General features: G+C 39.9%; 2 protein-coding genes across 2 annotated transcripts in view; one reads left to right on the forward strand and one right to left on the reverse strand.

Moving 5' to 3' along the window:
- Positions 1–6,173: 6,173 nt before the first annotated feature.
- On the forward strand, positions 6,174–13,636 carry arg2 (arginase 2). Its single transcript, XM_050061124.1, has 8 exons — positions 6,174–6,546; positions 6,631–6,703; positions 10,046–10,220; positions 10,413–10,572; positions 10,752–10,846; positions 10,941–11,045; positions 11,241–11,377; positions 11,500–13,636. The coding sequence occupies exons 1-8, from the start codon at positions 6,433–6,435 to the stop codon at positions 11,688–11,690; spliced, it is 1,050 nt and encodes a 349-aa protein (XP_049917081.1). The 5' UTR covers positions 6,174–6,432; the 3' UTR covers positions 11,691–13,636.
- A 1,675-nt stretch (positions 13,637–15,311) lies between these two features.
- vti1b (vesicle transport through interaction with t-SNAREs 1B) overlaps positions 15,312–16,876 on the reverse strand; it is a 10,413-nt gene continuing 8,848 nt past the window's right edge. The window contains exon 7 of the mRNA XM_050061125.1: positions 15,312–16,229. Coding sequence (XP_049917082.1) covers positions 16,139–16,229 — 91 coding nt within the window. The 3' untranslated portion in view covers positions 15,312–16,138. The remainder of the gene's footprint in view (positions 16,230–16,876) is intronic.

Consider the following 16,876-nt stretch of genomic DNA (forward strand, 5'->3'; position numbering starts at 1 on the left):
CATGGGATAGCTGCTCAGTGTGAACGGGAGTTTTGGCCCGAAATTCAGCCTGTCAGGCAGTCAATTCAATTCAATTCAGTTCAATTCAGTTCAATAGAACTTTATTCATCTTGAAGGAAAATCTTGTACCAGAGAATGCTTCAAATTACAGTAACAATTATAGCTGCTGCGCAGCGATGGGTCGGGTCCGGGCAGGCTTGAACTCACAACCTCTGAGAATCAATTTCTATCTCACTGAGCTAATTAGTTAATTAGCAGGTTTAGCAGCCGTCCATGCATGGAAAAGCAGATTTCAAATCACTGTAAAAAATTCAGTTATCGAAACAAAAATCTGAAAATACACATCTAAATACGCATCTAGACAGCATGGAGATGTTGGTAATTTGTTTGTAACAATGATTGATTTGCTCCATAAGTGAAAAACTGATGTTTAAAATTGCCACTTTTACATTGACTCCAATTGTTCACATTAGAGCAAAATTCAAAATGCTGTCAAAAATTCAGTTTTTGAGATAAAATTCTGAAATTTGCCACACATCATCTTCCATGACTCTAGAATTTTGTCTTTTTTTGCATGAACATTGAAGATTTATTTGGCAAGAATTTGCATGTATATGTTTACAGTACAGTTTACAGTCAAACATTTTGATGCACTTTAGGCTCAATTTTTGATAAATCAAAAATCTGAGAAACATAGTTTTTGTAGGACAGTCTGAAGATGCTCTGTAGCAAGTTTGGTGTCAATTGAGCAAAAATTGTGGGAGGAGATAGGTTTAAGAAGTTTTACAGTTTTTGAAAAAAACAGAGTGATGAACTTCATAATTTTTAATAGGTTTAAATGTACAATAGTTTCCTCAGTATTGGGGCTACAGTTTGATGAAAGTTGTCAAGTTGTAGCACGTATGGTTGATTTGTTATGAATTTTCAACATTTTGAACTTTAGACACTTGCTGTAGTGCCACAGACTATTGGCTTGAGTTTACAGCTGAGGATATCTGGCATGAGACTGGACCTTTGTGCAAAGTTTGGTGAGTTTTCACCCATGGGAAGTATGATTTCCTCGGAAGAAGAAAGAAGAAAGAAGAAGAAGAAGAATACCTAGGATTACAATAGTGTCCTGGCAGCTTAGCTGCCCGGACCCTAATTAACGTTCACAAAGTAACAACCAGTGGGTTCCCTGGGTCAGGATATAAAGATGTAAAATATAAAGTCAAGATATAAAAATGTTTAAGAAATAAAAAAGCAAAAATCAGTGCCTATTAGAGTAACAACAAGGTAAGGTAAGTACAAGAGATACTAAAATTTAACTAAAATGGGGGAAAATGCAGATTGTGCCTGATAATCAACTTTATATTGTATGTGACGTGACAATGAGACGTAGTATTGCTATTTTTTCAATTGTATAGTAACATATAGCAAACATTACTCCCTGATTTTCACTGTGATATTGGGCTGTTCTGATTACTCTGTGACTCTTTCCCCTACATTACAGCAAGCTCTTATGGTTGGTATAGTCATAGCAAAAAGGGTTATTTTGCAAGAATGGACATCTGTTTCCCCTCCTTGCTTTACAAAATGGCTAGATGACATCATTTCTTGCCTAAATCATGAAGAAATCTGGTACACTCTGTCTAACTCTTCCAGCTTTCTAAAAATCTGGGGACCCTTTATTGAACTTACCGAAAGGGTGAGAAGTCAAGCTGACTAACCACATTGTGACACAGTATGAACTGGCGAATAATTGTACTGTTTTTCCTCTGGCTGGCAGTGTGTTATCGTTTATCTTACAATTTCTTAAAATCCCTATTAATATTATTACTACTATTATTTTTTTGTTTTGTTTTTGTTTTTATTTTCATGTATTTTTTTCTGTCCTGTATTTCTTATGTCCGTGTTTGTGAATTGTTAGTTAAAAACTCACAAATAAAATCTATAAAAAAAGTTGTATTGCTAATGATATTAAGAAACTGATATAGCACATGACATTGTCAAGTGATCATGATATTTAAAAGTAATATTGCACATGATGTTGAAAAATTCAATTCAATTCAAAGGCATGAGAAACACACATTTATTTTGCAGAAGCAATTGTAAAATAAAAATGAAAAATACAGACTCATTTGCCCTTTCCTGACCCAGCAGTCAGTGATTTCCATTCATTTCAAGACGGTATAAAAATGAACTTAGTAGCTGTTCTTAAGATAAGTCATACTGTAAACCAAGCAGTTTACTTCATAGAAGCTGATTAATCGATGGTTAACACATTATCTGGTTTCAGTTTTACCAAGTGTGAGATTTTGCCGTTTTTCTCCTTTTTTACACATTATTATATAAATAATGTTTGGATTTTGTTCTGTTGGTCAGACAAAACATGTACTTGAATATATTACGTTGGGACCTAAAAAATATGAATGACATTGTCACTATTCTCTGACATTTTGTAGATTTTAAACTGGATGATAAGAAAAATAACTAACAGATAATTTGAAAAAACAACAACAATTGTTTTCAACCCTACACTAAACATCACGTCTGATTTTGTTTGTGTAAGTCACTATATTTGTGCATATTACAACAGTACAGACATTTTCATGCAAGAATAAAGTATTTTTTCAAAACTGGACCAACTCAAAGTTTATTATCTATTGATGTTTATTATAGGGTATATAATATGTACTTGCAGCAGTTAAGCAGATTTCATGAGGTTAGTACTTGCATAATTCCTGCAGTTTTTAGGCTGTATCCATGGTTGAATGCACTTATTTTAGGTCTATTTGGATAAAAGGGTGAGCGAAATGAAATTTCTGTAATTCAGTAGTGTAGGCTTGTAAATTTTAAATAATGGCTGGCTGAAAGGTATTAAAGATACACAACATACCGTGGAACTGGTCTCTGGTTATAAATGCCACAGCCATCTCTAACCAGAAGTATTTGAATAAGATGTTGCAGGTTAGCACACAGATTCAATCCCAGACTGCAATACCCCAACATACATTATAAATCAAATAGTACTGTTTAGGACCTTGTTTAGATGAAATATGAGAAGAGGGAGATGTGTATAGCTAACATCCAGGGGAAAGGTTTTGCCTGACAGGCTGTAATCAGGGAATGGAAATCCATTTTCACATATTAAACTATCTGTGTTCTCCATTTTTTAGTCACTTGGTGGCGCCAAATGCCTTCCTTTATTTAGTAGATCTCAGCGCAGTCATTTACCCTCCCAATGACTGGACACTAAGCACAACTATTGTCTGACCACTGGATGCGTCATGGCCAAATAATACAGGCTGATTACATGAGGAGACACACGTAGGGTGCTCAGTGTCGCTCAGCAACCACATGATTCAGTTAACATTCTAGAATTATGTTGCTGAGTGACAACAGACCATCAGTTCACCACTTTTTCCTCTGTTCTTTTAATTCAAAGTGTTAAAAATCAATGTAGTTACATGTTGCGTAAATCTTTAGCATTTTTTAGAAATTGTTTATGTATTTTGTATTGTCTCATGTGTATACTTTGCAAGAACGCTATCTATATGTTGCTTTTTGAAGGAATATAACCGAGCCAAACTATGAGTTGAGACTTAACATAAAAAGTAAGACGGATATGGTTTTCATTACTGCATATCTCAGCAAGCACATTTAAGCAAGTACAATAGGGTACTGCACATATAATGGCCTATTGAGATTCCTGTAGGCTACTTTAGTTGAGTGTTTCCATTCAATGCTAATTTACTTCACTAAATTTATGTGACAGCAGTGGTGGGGGGTTACTTTGCAGTGTGAGGCAAATTCCTGTATTAATATGCTGAGTCATTATGATCTGGCTTTTATAATAATTACTTTGTGTATTTTATATACTCACATAATGTTTATTGGTATAGTTGTTGGTTAACTGTGTGTACATGTTATGTGTGTGTTCCACAAAACTAAGGATATGCATACATAAGAGACTTCACGTATAAACCACTGGACACTGGCAAGGAGAGGGTTAAGGATTCTGCTCCTTGCAGATGTCTGAGGTGTAAAGGGTGAAAGTAGGACAAGTCAAGTCAAGTCAAAACCATGTTTAAGAAAACTCAAATAAGATCCTGAGTGAAGTCATATGCACACAGTTGCTGGGTTACTGTTGGTGAGTGTTGATGCAATGTGCTGTAAGAACTGGAGATGAGACTGCCCAGTGTAGTACTGGTGGTGGCTCTTGACTTGTGTCAACTGGTATTTTAATTGCCAACTCTTAATTAAGATTTTGTATGTTAAAGTTTTACTTGTAATGTTTTTTTTTTTTTTTAATAATGTGATAATCTTTTAATATAGCACTGTTTAAAACATGCACTTACAAACCACATCACATATAGAATAAGATACATTCATTCATTTATGTGACCGCTTACCCAGTTATCCTGAGCCTATCCCAACTGACACTGGGTGAGAGGCGGGGTTCACCCTGGACAGGTCACCAGACTATCACAGGGCTGACACATAGAGACAGACAACCATTCACACTCACATTCACACCTACGGACAATTTAGAGTCACCAATTAACCTGCATGTCTTTGGACTGTGGGAGGAAGCTGGAGCACCTGGAGGAAACCCACACTGACACGGGGAGAACATGCAAACTCCACACAGAGGGGCTCCGAACCAGGAACCCTCTTGCTGTGAGGCAACACCGCCTATGGAATAAGACACATATAAATATTTAAGTATACATGAATAAATACACACAGACCCAAATGTATGCATGATACAAGACAAGAGTTAAAGTTCATGATCAAAATTAAAATAAATAAATAAGGGTAAACAGAGAGTATTTATAGAAAGGCCAACCTTTAGAAGTGAGTTTTCAGCAGCTCTAATGGAAAGGCTGTGTCAAAGTTTAGGAGCAACAATCTCAAAAGCACAGTCATCTCTGGGTTAAAAACAAATGGGAACTGATTAAAGGCCCTGATCAGATGACTGAAGTTGCCGACTGTGTGAATAGGGACTCAAAACCTCTACTACATAAGCAGGGGCCATGTCATGTAAAGCCTGGGATGATGTGGGGCCGACAACTAGTTTTTGTTAACACCTTAGCAGCTGCATGTTGCACCAGTTTTTTTAAGATATTTTTTTGGGCAGTTTTTGCCTTTAATTGATAGAAAGTCAAGTGTGAAAGGGGGAGAGAGAGAGGGAATGACACGCAGCAAAGGGCCACAGGCTGGAGTCGAACCCGGGCCGCTGCAGCAACAATTTAAAAAAAAATCCTGTACAAAGTAAAAAGTCCTTTACACACAATTGTTGGGATATACTCTGCAATGATACTCTTTTAAGGTGTGCTTATCTAATAAAAATCAACTCAAAGATAGTGGGTCCCTTGAACGCATGACCTGATATACACTAGAGCAAAACATGGTGAAGCAGTATTCTGTTATCATGCAGCACAAACCTGGAATAACCTCCCAGCTGATGTAAGACAAGCCCCGACTCTGAACACTTTAAGGTCAAAACTAAAGACATTTCTTTCTTATACTGCCTACTCCACTCTGTAATGACTGCAACCTTACTCTTTAACTCAATTTTTTATATCATTTTAAATCATCTTTGGACCTCTTGTCTGCACTCTTTGCTAGTTTTGATGGTGATTTTTTTTCAGTTGTAAACATTTAGTAATTAATTTCACCTTTTATATGTGTTTTTTCTCTTTACTCTTTTCTACATCCTTTATCATGTTTTATATTCTACTGCTCTGTAAAGCACTTTGAGTTGCCCTGGTGTGTGAACTGTGCCACACAAATTCAGCTGCCTTGCCCATATGGACAGCTGTAGGCCTAGAGATGGTTATGTGTTTTCCTCTTGCCCTGACACAGCCTATGATAGGCGGGTGTTTTGGGACACATGTTGATAAACACCCAGGTCAAACGCGACAATGTAAACAGGCCTATCAGCCGCGCTCGGCTGAGTCTCCGGAAATTTCCACCTCGATGAGACTGCAGTAGCTTCCCAACAAACATGTCATGTACAGCACCTGACCCAGCTTACATCAGTTCAGACCACGCCCACAGAGCGAACCCTCTCATTTTGCCATTTCCAATTGGCCACTATGAAGGTGTGCCACTCAACTTGACGTCAGCAGCTGTACATAACACAGGACGTACATATGGTAATAAAACTTTATTACACGTTATAAACGCTTCACAAACAACCTCAAAGAAACTTAAATAAGCTGTATGTGTTTATGTACAAGTGAGAGTGTGTTCTCATTAGTCTGAGTGTAGCAGCTCATGAATATTAAGTAGCCAGAGGAGCAATAAGACCGGCCTCTTGCAGCAGCGCGGCCACATTCAGCATCCAGCAGCGCAACATCTCTCCGCGCTTTCATCAGACTTTCTGCGCGGTGTCTGGGATCGGATTCACTTCGACTGGGACGACTGGGATTTTCAAAAATAAAAATGGCTTTGAGGGGACCTTTATCCAGTCTTCTCAGGACTCAACTGGGACACACGTGTCAACAGAGCAGGGCTCAGTCCGTGGCTGTGCTGGGAGCTCCTTTTTCAAGAGGACAGGTAGGAAAAGATTTATGTGACTCCTTTATTTTTAATATTTAACATCATCAGGACAGATTTAACCCCCTGGTGTTTATTTTACAGAAAAGAAGAGGTGTGGAGCACGGCCCTAAAGCCATCAGAGATGCGGGGCTCATCGACAGGCTCTCCGGTTTAGGTAGGTGAATAATGGAGCAGCCGGTGCTGCTGCGTTATGTAACAGTGGATGGGTGGGAACCTGCAGGTTGCATTTAGACAGATTTAACGTCTTCCTCCGGTGGCTGCCAGACTGTTACATCACCCGGAGGGCTGTAAATATCAACATCCAACACATAGGCTTGGAGAGGTTATTTAGGCTCACGTGCGTTTGGGAACAAAGTGATCCCTGCTTTAGTCCACTTAAAATCAAATCCTGTCACCTACATCATGGATTATTAACAGGATGTGTATTTAAACAGGATAAATAACCATAATCTCCACTTATTAGGCTTTTTTCGGGCAGCAGAACAGTATGAACTGAAATCATTATTATGTAAATCCCGGTTGAAATACTGTAACAATGAAGTAATGGCGACTCCAAACTCATAAGAGCTTCATTCAGTCCCCGCGGGCACATCTACTGAAGCGATGCCATACATGGACAAGAATAAACCACCATGGTGAAACACACCGTGTAACACAGTCTGCATTTTCTTTTCTCAGCCACATGTCTGGTTTAGTCATTCTTGTCCGGGGCACATGCTCAGAAGGGCGCACAGAGGAAGAGGATGGGCTGATGTATTTCCACTGTGTCGTCACTGCAGACAGACTTTACCCCCTCTCTCTGTAATTACTCTTTTATGATTGCGTTTCCACCCACCTGCGGGCAGTTTCCCGTTGGACAGAGGAGCGCTGCTTTGAAGGATGAAATGGGACACCTCACACGGAAAGAATGCGCTCTTTATTTTAGGCTTAGGTCAATGAGGGTGTATTGACTGCAAAACCACGCCTCCTAAAATAACAAAAGAGATTTACCATAGAGACTGGTGATGCAGTGGAGGAATGAGTTACACTAACAGTAACGACAGGAACACTGTAAAGTCACTATAAAGTCAGCCTGGGATACTGCAAGTCTATCTGTAGTGGCACAGATGGGGGTGCAACAAAAATAGATCATTATAAAGTAACAAAAATATTTTTAATTTTTTAATTAATCAATAGTTTAAATTTACATGCAAAGATTCATGGCAGCTGAGTTATTATAATTTTCTATTTTTTGTTAGTTTATATTTTTACTTTGTTTTTAATTTTTCTGCTCAATTCAGTTCAGTTTTCATTGTTTAAAAATGTAAAGTTGTACTTAAGTTTTTACTACTTTTAGTAATAGTTTTCATTTTCTTACTATGATATGACTGGTATTTGTCAGAGGCAACATTTTAAAAGTTCAGAATAAGTATTACATGACTCATATACATGACTCACAGTCACGTAGACATTCCTGTCTCAATATACAATGCCTCTCCTATCTAGTCTCTGTTTTTATTTCTAAAAAAAATTTTAACACCTAGTTTTAGTTTTATCATTCAATCAGTTTGTCCTGGTAGGGGTCGGGGGGGGGGGGGGGGAGTGTACACCCTGGACCGGTCACCAGACTATCACAGGGCTGACACATAGAGACAGACAACCATTCACACTCACATTCACACCTACGGACAATTTAGAGTCACCAATTAACCTGCATGTCTTTGGACTGTGGGAGGAAGCTGGAGCACCTGGAGGAAACCTATGCTGACACGGGCAGAACATGCAAACTGATCGCAGAAGGGCTCCCCCACCCCAGGTTCGAACCAGTAACCCTCTTGCTGTGAGGTGGCAGTGCTAACCAAAGCAACACCGTGCCACTTTAGCTGTAATAACGTTGTGTAAAATTGGTTCACTTTGTGTTGTTTCTGGATTCTGACGGCAGGATAGCAGGGCTGTAATCTGTAATCAGCCTTTGACTCTTCCGAATGTAAACTGTAACCCCTGCATCATGATACGCATTGTATTGCCAGAGTCTTGCCAACACACAACCCTAAGTCTCACACTGAGGACACACTGATACGTTGCAAGATGTAAGACACTATGTGGTGCAACAAAGACATAATGCCTTCAAATATTTGTACTATGGTTTATTGTAGCTTTTAATAATTAATCTGTTTTGTGTTTGATTAAAAAGATGGTCTATTACAAGTTAGTACAAAGTAGTGTCTTTAAATTTCAAGTTTTTAATTAAAAAACGACCTCATCGTCATGCACCTGGTAGAATAATTTACTGTAGAATTATTTTACAAAATAATCATGAATATAATTACACAGAAATAAAAGGAAAAATACAATAACCTACGAGGAGGTCACTGTGTACTGGAAGAGTGGAGGGCTGCCTGTTGACCCCACAGAAGCTTAACACTAAGCTATCATATGTATGATAAGGTTACTATAAATACACTCACTACAGAGTATACTGCATGTATAAATGTACTGTCATTACACCACACTTGACAGGATCACAGTATCACCACAAAATCACTGCTGAGTTCCACAGATTGTTGGTCCTGCTCCGTATATAATAGGAAATGATGGTTATTGTTGATGATAATGACAGCTTTGCACAAATCCTCACACCATGGATAATCTAGGTGTGTGACCGATCACAACAGCCAAACCTGTTCCTGCCAGTTAAACAGAAGCTCAACTAAGCGTCCATTTAAACAAACCCAGAATGTAACAGCATTTTCAAAGGAATGCGAGCACGCCTGGTCCCAGACATCTGCTTATCAGCTGTAATGAGAATGTAACTACAGTGCACACAGCAGCCATAATCTTGCATTTCACAGTAATCAGAAGCAAAACCTGCAGCCTGCCGCCGCTGCTGTAACAGAGTTTTTGAATTGTCCTGCAATCCATGCTCATGTTTGCAGCAACATAAGGGCTATTCCTGTCCTGTCTACGAATGGCAATGGGTAATGTACCACACTGGTTCCCCCTTAGATCAGCAGAGTAACACTACACTGCCATAAAGGCTCACATTGCCAGATGAACCCCCAATATGGTGGATCACATCACCTGTTTACTTCGCAGTGTGTGGCTTAAAGTAAGTGGAAATTTTTCAGTCTTTACCTCCGTGGCCACCTAGTAGAGGGCGAGCTACAGAGGCTGTAACTTGAGCTGACGTGGGAAAGAGGACAAGTGGAAAGAGCCCCGTCACAAATGTTCCACAGGCACTGAATGAGTCAGCGTCCCCAGACTGCAAGGTAGACAGATGAGTGTTAAATAATGCTATGGAGGCTACAGATTACACAGCGTTGCAGTCATTAGAGCGCAAATATTTAATGAAAACAGAACAGGGCAGTGTCCAAAACCAAAAGGTTGCAGGTTCCCTCCATGCAACAGTCAGACGTGCTGGTGTAAAACTCTGCACCATTGCACAGTCATTGTTCACCAAAAGAGTGACTCAGTTAAATCCCTTAAAATAATGTCAGCCTCTTGTTGTGTTCCTCAGACTATTCTGTCCACGACTTTGGCGACCTCAACTTCCACCACCTTGAGAAGGACGAACCCTACATGGATGTAAAGTTCCCTCGCTCAGTGGGTGGGGCAAGCAAGATGCTGTCTGGCGCAGTGAGCAGAGCTGTCGGCGCTGGACACACACTTGTCATGCTGGGAGGTGACCACAGGTAACTAATAATCTATTAATACAGAATGTGGTGTCTGTGAACAGAACCCACCTTGAAATCATACAGTCATACAGTATTTAGGTGTCCAAAGGCTACTATAAATCACTTTAACACATGCAACAATACCCTCAGCTTCTGAATCTGACTGATGCAAACGGCAGATATTTATGAGACTGTCATCTTATTTCATAGCCTTGCTATTGGATCAGTGGGAGGCCACGCCCGGCAGTGTCCTGACCTGTGTCTCATCTGGGTTGACGCTCATGCAGACATAAACACGCCCATGACTTCGCCATCAGGAAACCTCCACGGCCAGCCTGTGGCGTTCATGCTCAAAGAGCTGCAAGACAAGGTGAGAGGAATTTTTAAGCTCATGCATAGACATGTTAAGCCCCCCTCCAACCCTTCTACACAGGAGCAAGACACACAGACTGAAGGAGACGCAAAAAATTTGAAAAATAATGCCCTACGAAAGCTAACCGCAGTAACTAAGCATTATTCCACTTTACACTCTATCTCTGTCCACCACAGATGCCAGATATCCCAGGGTTCTCCTGGATGAAGCCATGCCTAACATCGAGGGACCTGGTGTACATCGGGCTGCGGGACGTTGACCCTGGAGAGTAGTAAGTGCACGCTATGACGTTCTGATATGAATTTAATTCTCCATGTAAGCGCTGTGAAAATAGGTCTTGATGTTTCTGACTTTGTTCATTACAGCCACATCCTGAAGAACCTGGGTATCCAGTACTTCACCATGAGGGATATCGACAGGCTAGGCATCCAGAGGGTCATGGAAGTCACTCTTGACCATCTTCTGGCAAGGTATCTTTGAGAGATTATGATATTCACTTTCTGTTAACATGGTTATATGATTATTTTATAATGTTTAACATATTTATCTTTCACTACAAATCTTTTTTTGTTTGGTATATTTGATAAAAATCAAATGTTTCCTTATGTCTGAGTTAAAATGAACCTTAAATTCTTGACATTTAACAATCTTACCTTCTTGAACAGAAACCAGCGACCGATCCACTTGAGCTTTGACATCGACTCGTTCGACCCGTCTCTGGCTCCAGCCACAGGAACACCAGTGAACGGAGGTTTGACCTACAGGGAGGGAATCTACATCACAGAGGAAATCCATAACACAGGTACAGATGACTACAAACACGTTCAGAACATCCTGTATAGACAGTGTCAGATACCCTCATGTCCTCAAAGGGCTCTTAGCATTAAGTTCTAGTACCTAACTTGTGAATGTGCTGATGTGCAGGTCTGCTGTCGGTCTTGGACATGGTGGAAGTGAACCCACTGCTGGGAGCCAACCCCGAAGCCGTGGAGGCCACCGCCTCTTTAGCGGTCGACGTCATCGCGTCGTCTCTGGGACAGACGAGAGAAGGCGCTCATGTACCTGTGGATGAGATTCCCTCCGTGAAAGACGACACAGAGCAGCTGCGCCTCTGAGAGCACGAAGCAAAGCTATGAACTTTATCACGTCATCCCTGAGCATTCCACAATTCTGAATACAAGACTGTAAAGACTGAATCTAATGGTAGCTGCAGGTTTTGTTGTCACCTCTTTGCTGTTTTAGGGTTATGTTTAGTGAAGAAAAACATTTAGAAGAAGAGTTCACTTTCATGTCGGGGTGGGCAGTTTTTGTTTTTGCATCACTGGGCAGAGCATATTTTAATTCAAGCGTTATGAGAGAGACTTCTGCATCTCCTCTTGGCTTTGCTTTAGAAAATCTACCCCAATGATGGGAGGTTTTGGTCAATCACAGGTCATGTCAGAGAGAGGGCGTTCCTATCGGCTGTTCTACAAATGCAGACGCAGATGCACGTCCCTTCAGTGGAAGCCTGATTCACTGGCGGAGAATCCTGCAGAGAAAGTTGCTATTCCAGCATTGGCACGACTGCCCGCACTGCAAAGGAACCCAAAAAAGAAAGACTTATCAAACAGAGTCTAAAAGTCTGACAATAAAAGCAATATAAGTCAATATCAGCAAAGTGTTTCAGAGATGGAGAGAAAATGTTGCTGATAGTTAAGCCTGTTGCTAACCGCTGCAGCTAATTCAAGTGATGATTCAAGTTCATGTTTATGCAGCTAGCTAGAGTCTCGAATCACAGTGTGTCATCCAGGCCCCCAGGAACAGCGCCAGGCTTTGACACCAATATTACATAGTGGCCAAACATGGAATAACAACGTTCGTCATGTGATGTCAAGTGGCCCAAAAATACTTTTTTCCATGGACTTCAATTGTGAAAGAGACGAAAAAGAGACACAAAATGCCTCTTTCCACTATCTAAATTTGATCCATTCCATCTGATAACATCTCGAAAGTATAGAAGAGCCGCATAATTAAATCTTTTTTATCCCCAAGTTAGCAAAGGGCTAAACCAGGAAGTTAGCTGCTTGCCTGCCCTTAGTCTGTAGTGCGCTTGTTCTCTGGGCCCTATGATAAGGAAGATCCAAGTAATTTCATAACGCAGAAATTAAACTTTCTTGGCTTCATTCGCCACTGTGCAACTTTCAAAAGAATAACTGGGGCCCTACCTGTATCCAGTTATTTTTATACATCCACGATGTCACCCCAAAGGGCTCTGCGAGCCCACAAGTTTGCAAGGAAAACAGGATAATATCTCTTGTGGAGTTGCTGCCTTCTAACAACATCAGGATGACAATCACAATCGAGATGATTGAAAGAATGACTAGTACTCTTACGGGTGTCTGTCTGGTGGGAGGGGCTTAGGACAGAGAGGGGAGCGCTGCAGAAGGAGGGCTCTATTTTCAAATTCTGCTGTTTTATTTTCCAGAAAACTGTCTACCCAGGCTTTAACAATGCAGGGACAAAAGTCTTTGACATGATGTTAACTACTACATGTATTGATGGAAATACTTGTCATTGAAACAGCAATACTAACTTATTTTGCTCCTGTATGTTATAGTTAAGATGTGTTAAGTGTTAAGAGACACAGCTGCCACATATTTATTATGCGTTTGGTTTACAAGAGAATGAACCTGCCTTAGAGGTATGATAAACCAAGTTTGATGGAGTCTGGAGTCCACTGTCTGACGTGGACTCTCACAGTGGTTTTGTGGCAGTGCCAGTAATTAGTGATGATGTGTTTGCACTTTTGGACCAGCTGTGGTTACTGTATTTTCTTTAGAGTTTACTTTTGTATTTTCACAATGAACGTAGAATTACTGTGTGTATAAATAACTGACTACATCAGTGTTATTTGGCTTGAGAACCGAAAATATCCAGCTTTAATTTAAATGCTGGCAAAAACAAAACAGTTATTTGCTTATTGAAGTTTGAACTGATCGGATGCTTGACTTGATGTGGCCGACTATTGTCCTTGTAACAAGGAGTCTATATTTTGGTCTTCCATAAATGTGATTACATTTTTCGTTCACGTGAACTGGTGTCTTATTTTCTTCACAGTTAGTCTCATTTATTCTAAAGTAACTAACAAAAGACAGGGCAAACAGCAGCTGATGCGACTCTCATTAGCTCTGTAGGTATATGGCCATAAACCAGAGAGCTGAATAAATAAAACTTTGACAGGATGGTGGCACTAGATGAAAAATCAAAAAAGTTATTACAAATCATCTTCAAGGGAATATGGGGAATTTCATGGTAATCCATCCAATAGTTATTTCACTATAATCCACAAATGTGAACCTCATGGTGGTGCCAGCTGAATTAATTACAAATACTGTATCGTTCATTCATACGTTCATACATTAACGACTGAGTGGAGGTTTGGGGAAACTCATACAATCACAAATTAATTTTTTTATGCATCAGAACAGTGCTGTAAGACTTATCAACAAAGCTGATTATCATGAACCAACCAACACATTATTTAGAAACACACATGCTTTCAAAAGAGATTTGGTGGACTTTAAAACTGCACAATTAAGGAATGAAGTATAAAGAATAAGATGCTTCCAGACTGTGTCCACAAGTTGTTCCAATTTTTGTACAAATTTAGAGTGAGTCAGTGTGAACTAAATGAATTTGTATGTATATAAAAATAAATATGAGAACAAATGCAAAACAAAGACATAAAAAAGTCAAAGGAGTAAATTTGGGGAACAGATCTAAAAGGGAATTAAAAGATGGATTAAAAAAAAGATTATTAATGGGTAAGTTATGAGATTTTACAATGCAATGTCAGATAAAAGAATTCATAAAATCCTACTGCCCATGACTGGCATTTTAATGATTATTGAAAGACTTACTAACGACATTTTAATACCAACTGAAGCCTTACATTTAGACTGGCAGATTCAATGCTTTTAAGATTTTTTAGTAACTGCAGGAACCCTGCGTTTAAGTTAAAAATAACCAAAATAAACTAAACTGGCTAAAAGCAAGGGGATCACTTGAGTCATTAGGATTTATCCTCTGGGAATGTAAACATCTGTACAAATGTTATGTCAATCCATTTAATAGTTGTTGAGATATTTCAGGCTGGACATAATGGTGGATCAACCGACAATGCCATCTGTAGAGCCAGCATGAAAAAAACGTCTGAACTACTTTAAAACTCTTATCAGTATTGCTGGTGTTATATTTTCATTAATGATTAGTTGCACTTATAAAATCTTACACAATTTACACGTGCTTATATAACCATGGTATTCACTATCAGCCCTTAGTAACAGCAAAACAAGTTGTGCTGTTTTGTTTTCATAAAAGAACGTGAAGCAATATTTTATTATATAAAGCAAAAACCCTCCAGCCCAACCGCCACTCTCCACCTGAGCCACACAAGCAGGTCACTAAACATGTTTTTGTACTTGACATCACACCAGGAACACATGATATCTGTGCAGAAGAAAAACACTGCGGCACTGCGGCAGGTGTGCCACTTCAAGAACACAGCACTGAAAACAACCTTATCACCTATTATATGAGAATGAATTCCATAGTAACAGATGCTGTTTACCCAGCACTAACCTGACCTGTTCTGGAGCTTCAGCCTGTAACAAATTTCAGTGACGTCAGCTCCACAGCGGATGTTTTATTTAACTCGGGCTTGTTTGCCTGCCGTTCCTGGAAATATCAGATGCAAACTGGGGTTAAAGATTAGCTTTAATGATGAGGAGACTGTCAAATGAGGAACACTGAAGCCTATTTCTAACAGCGATCATTTGTATTATACAGTGATTAGACATTATTATTAACTGTTAAGATCATTGCATGTATTAAGAGTTTACACCCACTTTTCATTCACATATTTGACCGACAAATTTGGCCTGAGGTCTTCGAAAAATTAGGTCAGTACAATCATTTGGATAAAACAGATCAGACTGGTGCCATTTTATCAAATACTGTTGCTGAGTATTATACAGACGATGGCACAACACAACTGTTTTGAGCTAAAATATTCTAATCTGATCAGTTATAAATGTCCCAGTACTGCTATCAGTAACATCTCAAAAGTACAGCCACCACAGAATCTACACGTGGGAGTAAGTCGATCGTACTCAGGCTTGAATAAATCCTACATCATCTCTGGAGTCTGTAGCAGCCAGAACACAAGTCCAGAAAATCATCCTGCAGGGAATCAGTAATAATAACAGTCTGATAAAAGAAAGTGCAAATTTCAGGTCACAGTTTGTCCACAGAGTTTCTGAAGGTTTGGTCCATTAGCAGGTTTAACAATTCGACATCCTTGTCAGATGAACTCCACCTGCCGATGGACAGAATCCCCTCTTAGTGAAGGTTCCCCTTAAGACTGAATCATCCCATTGTCCTTATTTGCACTCACAGAAACAGTTGGCTGGATATAGCAGAGGAGCATTATTGCTACTGGATAGTCAGTGGAGACAGATGTAGAGAGTCTGGGTTTGCCCTGGATCCAAAGCTTAGAGTGTTTTTAGACAGTGTAGTTTGCTCATCATCGGAAGAACTTCAGATAAACCACCGCACCTAGAATGGCCAGCTCCATTATGATGATGATACCTAACAGCAACTTGTTCGTCACCAGCCTAAAAGACAAGAAAGAAGAAAGTCAACAATTAACTGAGGCTCATCATTGTTTCACAAGCATTTACAGAAGACACCCATCATGTTTCATAAAGAAATAAATTAGGGCTGTCAAAATAACGCATTGATTTCAATTAAATAATCACAGAAAAAATAACGGCTTTAAAAAACTAACACTGATTAATCGCATTCCGTGGAGCCCTTTGACCCTGTGTGTTATTGCAGGCCACAGTGGCTTTGTCACATGATGAAGGCAGACGAGACGACACTGCTCGGCCCCGTGAATGGAACATTTACATTTAACAAAACACCCAAATGGAACTATTGATAGGAGCACCATCCTCTGCGATTTCTGCAGTGGGGAATTTTCGTTTTAGCAGTGAACCCGGTGGTCCAAGCTAGCACAGCCTCTGATGCTAGCGCTAGCAGCCAGTTTCATCAAGCCACACTCAACCAGGTGTTCACATGTGAACTGAGTAAGTCTACCTGTGACCGACTAACTAAGGCCCAATTCCAATCCGATCCCTTACAGACTCACTGACTTAGAGGCGCGTTCATGTGAAGTGCGTGAGTGTGTGAGGGCTGTCCCATTGTCAAATTGTCAAGTCAGTGAGTCAGTGAGTGAGCCCTTTATGCCCCCTTACCGTAG

Source organism: Epinephelus moara, chromosome 14 (assembly GCF_006386435.1).
Source record: "Epinephelus moara isolate mb chromosome 14, YSFRI_EMoa_1.0, whole genome shotgun sequence".
NCBI lineage: Eukaryota > Metazoa > Chordata > Actinopteri > Perciformes > Serranidae > Epinephelus > Epinephelus moara.

Bases quoted from the DNA above. Each gene is read 5' to 3' on its own strand.
- arg2 (XM_050061124.1), top strand. From the start codon at position 6,433: ATGGCTTTGAGGGGACCTTTATCCAGTCTTCTCAGGACTCAACTGGGA. The intron at 6,704-10,045 runs GTAGGTGAATAA...TGTGTTCCTCAG, and splicing joins CGACAGGCTCTCCGGTTTAG to ACTATTCTGTCCACGACTTT. The intron at 10,221-10,412 runs GTAACTAATAAT...CTTATTTCATAG, and splicing joins ATGCTGGGAGGTGACCACAG to CCTTGCTATTGGATCAGTGG.